The sequence below is a fragment of the Helianthus annuus genome, chromosome 14 (assembly GCF_002127325.2).
Source record: "Helianthus annuus cultivar XRQ/B chromosome 14, HanXRQr2.0-SUNRISE, whole genome shotgun sequence".
Classification (NCBI taxonomy): Eukaryota; Viridiplantae; Streptophyta; class Magnoliopsida; order Asterales; family Asteraceae; genus Helianthus; species Helianthus annuus.
In genome coordinates this window covers 68,221,253-68,229,463 of record NC_035446.2, presented here as the reverse complement: position 1 = coordinate 68,229,463, position 8,211 = coordinate 68,221,253, and the positions used below count along the sequence as shown (strand labels likewise).

The window sequence follows — 8,211 nt, the reverse complement described above, 5'->3', positions numbered from 1 at the left end:
GAACACTACCTTTGTAATACATCTTTACATCTTGTTAACCACTTGGACTATTCATCCTCGCGATCTTTTGCTGTTCCAAATCCTGACTTTCAATCTTCTCAATAAATAAGCTGAGAAATCGTTAATCCATCATAAACCCTGGTGTTTTTCAAAATCATCAAGTAAGTTCCCCACTCTTTTTGCGGTAGCGCCTCAGCTAACTTGTCTACCCACTCTTCACGATCTTTTGTAATACTCAGCATTGACATGGATCGCACCAAGTGGCAGTAACGTTCAATCAGCTTCTTCGTATCTTCTCCCGGTAAACTACTGAACAGATCAAACTCTTTCTTGAGCAGTGCCTTCTTGCTCTTAATCATGTGTTCACTACCCTCAAACTTGATTCGAAGAGCATCCTAGATTGACTTTGAAGTTTTATCGTGCTGAAGCAATATGAAGATGTCTTCTTTGATGGCTTGCTGAAGCAGACTGATCATCATTTTCTCGGCTTTGTACGTATCCCGTTCTTGAACTGTAAACTCAGATATTTCTTTCTCGACTTGCAAATCAGTTCTTGGCAAAACATACTTCTTTAAAATACACTCCCATGACCTCAAATGGTTTGCCTGAACCCAGTTTTCGAATCGATCTTTCCATCCGTAATACTCCTCAATGCTCATTAGTTTCGGGGGTTTTTGAGTAGTCCCTGTTTCGTTTTCCAAATTCATAGCTTGAGCAATGACTGCTGGACCAGTAGGAGTAGCAAACGTGTTGTAGAATTCGTTATCCATGATTCGGTATCACATTTTTCAAAACAGTAGCTTTCGAGCGGAATTAACCCAATTACAGTTTCGAGCAAAATAGCAAACACCACACTCTCGAGCGGAATTACACAAATTTGTATTTTGGAGCGAAATTACAATGTTCACTGGAGCGAAATCTGAATTTTGTAACTCTGGAGCGGAATCAACAAATATGTAAGAGTGAAATCTGAAGATTTGATTGTCCGGAGCGGAATTAACAAACAATTTGGAGCGGAAACACAATTTGGCAGCCTGGAGCGAAATCAGATAACCACTTTCGGAGCGAAATTACACTTTCTCAGGCGAAATCACAAGATGTCCATTGGAGCAGAATCAGTTCCTGGGTCCATTTTGTCCATTTTTAGTCCGATTTTAGCAATGAAACTTTCAGGGATTTGTTAATAGTCAATTATACACAGTCTGTGAAAATTTGAACCAGTTTTGACCGTTAAATCTCGTTCTAATGAAGAAAGAAGGTGTAGAAGTGAGAAATTTTGATGAAATCCAGCTAATCTCTGTAGAACTCCTCCTGAGCTCTGATACCAATTGTAGGATCGTTCGACTGACCTGAATGAGTCGTTCAGAGAGGTTCTGATCTATTTCAGGTGCGGAAAACAAGAAATAGACTTAGAAACAGCTAAATCTTTACTATAACTACTGATTATATTGATAAGATCACAAATCAATCAGTCTTCACACCGGCAGCACTTCGGTATGGAATACAAGGATCAGATACCTGATTTCGCTCTAAATGACCTATATATAGGATCCTGATTCCGCTCGTAATGACATACTGACGATTGGAGCGGAATTAGCAACTTGTGATTTCGCTCGAAAATGACCACATGACATTTCGGGCGGAATTAGCCTCTGGAGCAAAATCAGCTTTTACATAACATAAATCTTGATATTTTCTCGATCTACGTACCCTGATCTATACAATCTAATCTAAGACTCGATACAAGACGAAGTCGACAAATGCATGCACCAATAGGCTCCATTTGTTCGGGATGGAGCCTGATGAGCCTTACCCTTTGGCTTGGGAGAGATTCCAAACTCTGATTTCTCATTGTTCTCAGCATGGATTATCTGATTGGGCACTCGTTGAAAAGTTCTACAATGGTCTCACCCCCGAGATCAATGCCCGGTTCGATACTTCTGTTGGAGGGCAACTTATGGGTAAAAAGACAGTTAATGAGTGCAATGATTTGTTTGAGAGTTTCGCCCATTCTGACATGGACTATAGCACTACTAGCAGGACTTCCATTCCTGTGACCACCTCCTCGGCCACTCGAGGGGTGAACCAAGTTGGCTTAGATTCATCGGTAACTGCTGATCTAGAGAGGATGGAGAAATCTTTTAGACAAGAGTTGAATGAGATTAAGAAAAAAAGTTGATAGGTGTGAGGTTTGTAGGGGAGGCCACGATACCATAGATTGCCCCACACTTACACTCGAGCATGTAGAGTTTATAGCCTGTCAGTCTAGAGCTCCCATGAATCCTTTTAATAATTCTAATTATAACTCCAACTGGCGTGGTAATGGCAATAATAGTTGTTTCCGCTCTCCCGGCAATCCTCCCGGTTTTCCATCTGGTCTGTATCAAAATAGGGGGCCCGGTCTATACACTAGTGGAGGTTCAGGTCAGGGAGGTCAGTTTAGTGGTTCAGGTTCAGGGGGTCAATTTGCTAGTGGGGGGTCAAATCAAGAGGGTCAGGCGAGTGGTAAGGGGTCAGAGGGTAGTTTAAGTAGGATTGAAGAGATGTTTGCTCAGTTGATGGTGAGAGATCAGGCTACACATAAAACTTTAACTGAATATGGTAATTTTGCTAAAAATCAAGAGCAAATTAATCAAAATCAAGAGCTTTAGCTTAAAAATCAACAATCCGCACTTTTAGACCTTCAAAGAACAGTAGGTGGTTTAGCTAAATAGTTACAAGAGAACCCACCTGGTTAGTTTTCAAGAAATACCTACCCGAGCCCACTAACCGTTTGGCTAAGGCTATTACTACCCGTAGTGGCAAGAGTCTAGGGGAGGTAGTTAGAGAGAGTGTTGAGATAGAGGAAGAGGAAGAGGTAGACAAGGAGATAGAGATGGAAGCTCCCGGTAAGGTGCAACATAGGTGAGACCCAGCAAGTACCGTACACACCGAGGAGCTCCAAGTAGAAAAGAGTGTTGAAAAGAGTCCTATAGGGGTTAGACCATCACTGTTAGTTGATCATTCACGCATACCCTACCCCGTCTGCATTAAGCATCAAAAATATGCTAAGGAATATGGGCAATTACTAGAAATGTTCAAATAGTTAAAAATCACACTTCCTTTTATCGAAGCTTTACAGTCCATGCCCAAATACGTCAAATTCCTTAAGGACCTTCTCAAATGTATGGATAGGTTAGGTGAGATTTTAAACATCCCGTTGACCGGAGGTTATTCCGCGATAGTCTTGAATAAGCTACCGAAGAAATTAACCGACCCGGGGACATTCACCATTCCTTGCTTCTACGGGGGTGTCGTTACCCCCGCTCATGCCTTAGCGAACTTAGGTGCTAGCATCAATTTGATGCCATTTTCTCTTTATAAGAAGCTAGGGTTAGGAGAGCTTACACCCACGCGTATGTCATTGTCCTTAGCCAACCGATCGGTTAAGTATCCTCGTGGAGTCATAGAGAACCTGCTTGCTAAGGTAGATAAGTTTGTGTTCCCTGTAGACTTCATGGTCTTAGACATGGAGGTTGATGAGAGAGTCCTTATCATTTGTGGTCGTCCTTTCCTTTGAACCGCAAAGGCCTTCATCGACGTCTTTGACGGTAAGATTTCACTTCGAGCGGGCGAGGAGATAGTTACCTTTGAGATAGATAGAGCCATGCAATATCCTAGTGGTAGCGATGATTCTAGCGCTCCATGTCACTCCATCTACTTCCTAGATTCGTTCATCTCTTGCGTTGATAGGTGTCAAGATTTCATTAGGGGGGCCGATCTAGTTAGTGAGGGAGTAGTTGAAGAGGAGGTTGTTGATGAGGGTGAGGAGGTAGATTCTTTGGGTTCCCGAAACCCAAGAGCTTTGTGAGATTAAGGAAGAGAGTGAGAGTAAACCCGTAGATACTCCACCCCTAGAGCTTAAGTTTCTCCCGTCCCACTTAGGGTATGCTTTCTTAGGGGAAAATTCTAGTATGCCCGTCATGATCTCATCTAGATTGACGGTGGAGGAGAAGAGGAAATTAGTTGAGGTGCTAAAAGAGCACAAGGATGCGATTTCTTGGAAGTTGTCCGATATCAAGGGGATTAGCCCCACTTTTTGTACCCACCATATTCTTATGGAGGATGAATTTAAACCGGTGGTGCAACCTCAAAGGCGCTTAAATCCCAACATGAAAGAGGTTGTTAGAAAAGAAGTGTTGAAGCTTATGGAAGCCGATTTGATTTACCCCATATCCGACTCTTCATGGGTGAGCCCTACTCAAGTTGTCCCTAAGAAGTGGGGATGACTGTTGTCGTGAACGAGAAAAAACGAGCTCATCCCTTCTCGTACGGTTACCGGTTGGCGTGTGTGTATTGACTACCGCAAGCTCAATGACGCCACCCGGAAAGACCACGTCCCACTCCCTTTCATCGATCAAATGCTTGAGCGTCTCGTGGGGCAACAATTCTATTGTTTCCTTGATGGTTTTTCTGGCTATTTCCAAATCCCTATTGCGCTGGAAGACCAAGAAAAGATGACGTTTACATGTCCATATGGCACATATGCGTACCGATGCACGCCTTTTGGGCTATGTAACGCTCCGGCTACATTCCAACGATGCATGATAGCGATCTTTCAAGACATGGTTGAGAGTTCTATGGAGGTCTTTATGGATGACTTCTCGGTTTATGGTGATTCATTTGACCATTGTTTAGGGAATTTAGCAAGAATGATGAAGAGGTGTATCGAGACGAAGTTAATGCGAAATTGGGAAAAGTGTCACTTCATGGTTACGGAGGGGATTGTCTTAGGGCATAAGATTTCTAGAGCCGGGATAGAGGTAGATAAAGCCAAGATAGATACTATTCGTAGGCTTCTTCCACCGACTAGTGTCAAGTCCATCCGCAGTTTCTTAGGTCATGCGGGCTTTTATAGGCGCTTTATTAAAGATTTCTCTAAAATTACTCGCCCCATGACTCGACTCCTTGAGAAGGACGTCCCATTTGTCTTTGATGAGGAGTGTCTTAAAGCGTATGATTTTCTTAAAGAAAAACTCGTATTCATCGATCATGCGGCTTTGTGCTATCTTTTCCAAAAGAAAGATGTTAAGCCCCGTCTTATCCGTTGGATTCTACTCCTTTCCGAGTTTGACATAGAGATTAGGGATAAGAAAGGAGCGGAAAATGTAGGAAAGAGATTCGTGAGGAGGCCATAGGAGATAAATTCCCTCACGAGTCCAAATATTTTGTTTCGGCGGAGAAGGAAGGGTTGCCGTGGTTTTGTGACATGGCGAATTATCTTGCTAATGGGTATGTGATGAAGGATATGAGTGCCCAACAAAGAAAGAAGTTGATTAGGGATGTGAAGAAGTATATTTGGGATGATTCTTTCCTCTTTAGGATAGGAGTAGATCGCATTCTTAGGAGGTGTGTTAGCAAAGAAGAGGGGTGGGATATTCTTAGGCATGTGCATGAGGGGTTGACGGGAGGTCATCATGGTGACACACTACCGCACAAAAAGTTTATGATTGCGGTTTCTTTTGACCTATGGTAGTTGAGGATGCGTTAGAAATCGTTAGGACGTGTGATGCTTGCCAATGGACCGACAATATTTCATCCAAGAATGAGATGCCTCAAAATCCCATTCAAATTCTCGAAATCTTTGACGTTTGGGGCATTGACTTCATGGGACCTTTCCTCTCCTCGAGTGGGAATAGGTACATCCTCGTGGCGATAGATTACGTTTCGAAGTGGGTTAAAGCTCAAGCTTTGCCTACAAACGATGCCCGGGTAGTGGTGAAATTCTTAAAGAAGTTGTTTACTCGATTCGTTATACCCAAAGCATTCATTAGTGACCGAGGATCACATTTTTGCAATGCCGCGATGGAGAAGGTGTTAGAGCGTTATGGAGTTACTCACGTTTGTCTATCGCATATCATCCACAAACAAACGGTATGAAAAAGTCGTAAAGATTGGTCGGAAAAGTTGGATGATGCTTTGTGGGCATTTCGTACCGCCTACAAAACACCTTTAGGGACCAAACTGTTCATGATAGTCTATGGCAAAGCTTGACATCTTCCGGTTGAATTGGAGCACCGAGCGCTTTGGGCTCTTAAAACCATCAATTTTGATCTAACTCTCGCGGCTATGAGGAGGTACTTCCAAATCCATGAATTAGAGGCCCTTACAAATGCGGCGTATGAGCGTTCTTGGAATATTAAAGAGAAAACGAAAGCATTGCATGATAGGAGGTTAAAGGATTTGAAGGAGTTTAAAGTTGGTGATAAAGTGCTTCTCTATAATTCAAGGTTCAAATTATTTCCCGAAAAATTGAAGTCTAAATGGACGGGACCTTATGTGGTGAAGGAGGTGTTCGCGTACGGCGCGATTGAGTTGTTTGATGAAGTTACAAAGGGATCTTGGAAGGTGAATGGCCATAGATTGAAGCATTACTTAGGTGGCCCGATTGACAAGACCGAGAGGGAGGAAACTCCTCTCGAAGACATTCCAAATACCACCGTTTAGTGTCTTTAGAGCAATCTCAAGTGTAGAGTTTGTACCATTTGTATTTTCGTCAATTTTTCGTATTTTTCGTATCTAATAGTTGTTTCGGTAGTGTTTCGGTCTTTGTTTTTGTGTTTTGAGTCATTTGCAGGGATTCATCACCGAGGATTTGTAGAGATTGGCGAGAAAAAACGTGTTTCAAGGTAAGTTCTAGTGTTACAAAAATTTTGGGGTTGAATTTTGGGAGTTTGGTAAAGTTTCAAAAAGTTTTCTAAGGCATGAACTCACAAAAATAACAAAACTTACTGTGAAAATTGCCCACTGGAGGGTCGCGACATACTGAACACCCTAAATCGCGGCCCATCAGAACCCCATTAGTTCCGGAACATTTTCACAAGGTGGCGGCCCGCGATAGGATCACCTATCTAAGTTGTGGGGCGCCAGAGACCATCTCTGCAGCCGAGTACGATTAAGCCCCAAATTCAAACTTTTGACCTAACTTTTTTCCTTTCCACTTCGCTGATAACCCTCAATTCACCACCATATTCACCAAGAAACCGCCATAGTTAACCAAAATCACACCACCACTTCACTTAGAACCATCATATATCCGATTACTATCATCTTAAGTCGGATGTCTTGTAATGGTTAGAGGTTGTGTAAGGTTGCGGGTGGTTCGATTTGGGGTATTTCAGGATATTGCAGGATGCGGGTGGCTCAGTTTGGGCTATGATATACATGTTAACGCTACCATGAGTTAGGGTTTGGCAACATTGAGTGTGGGGATTCGGTTGGGTTAATTTTTGAGATGAAATTCAGATTTCTTACACTGTTTTTGACCTGTTTGCACTAAGGCGATTATAAAGTTTTAAACATTAATTCGGATAACACTCAATGTGGGTTGGTTTTGGAACTTGAGATTTAATTGAGGACAATTAAAGTGACGGGAGGAGGTAATGTACATTGAGTCGTGTAATTTGAGTCTAGTTTAGTCTGTTTTTGGGTTTCTTTGCACGTACAAGTTAATTAGGCTCGCCCGTACTCAATCTCCATTCGGGCGAGTTTAGTTACTACTTAGCAATTGTAAAAAGTAACCCAGTCTTTTTTTATTTCAACTTGATTTTAAGAATTAAACCACGAATGAAACGTTATACGGTTATTCTAATTTTTCTAAAAATTTTCAAAAAAAAAACCCAAAAAATTTAAAAATTCAAAAATACCAAAAATAGTCCATTTCTAATATTCTGCTTTGCTTTGTCTTGTCAAATTTTGAAATATTTTGTAGAATGTCAGGTGCAGGGTCGTCCTGTAGGCCTAGTAGGAAACGAGGTCCAGCTACTCGCCCAAGAGGGGGCCTAGTGATAAGGTAATCGGTTCAGCAAGTTCAACTGGAACAAGCGCAACCAGTGCAACGGCCACAATATGTCAGGGTGGTTGAGTATACAGGAACGGGAATCCCTCATGGTCAAAGTCAAAGGATTTTGGATAGCCCTCTGTTACAGTTTGAGTTAGATTCGGGGGAGTCGCAGAGGTTGGCTACTCTTTATTCGGTAGAGCTGCTACCATATAGGAGGATTGACTGGGAGATGCTAGATCGCCTAGGGGCGAGGGCTAGGGTTGAGCATGTTAGGCCTCTCGCAGAATCTGTTCTAGCTGTAGAACGTAGCGGAATTGATAAGTGATGAGGTGTGGAATCCCTCGACACCGTCTGAGAATCACAAACAACAATCTCAACACTTAACATGT

The 8,211-nt window shown here is 42.4% G+C and overlaps 1 protein-coding gene across 1 annotated transcript; it reads left to right on the top strand.

Moving 5' to 3' along the window:
* The first annotated feature begins 5,248 nt into the window (after positions 1-5,248).
* On the top strand, positions 5,249-6,486 carry LOC110906616. Its single transcript, XM_022151723.1, has 3 exons — positions 5,249-5,450; positions 5,516-5,880; positions 6,055-6,486. Exons 1-3 carry the CDS (start codon positions 5,249-5,251, stop codon positions 6,484-6,486), a joined length of 999 nt encoding a protein of 332 aa, XP_022007415.1.
* The last annotated feature ends 1,725 nt before the right edge of the window (positions 6,487-8,211 follow it).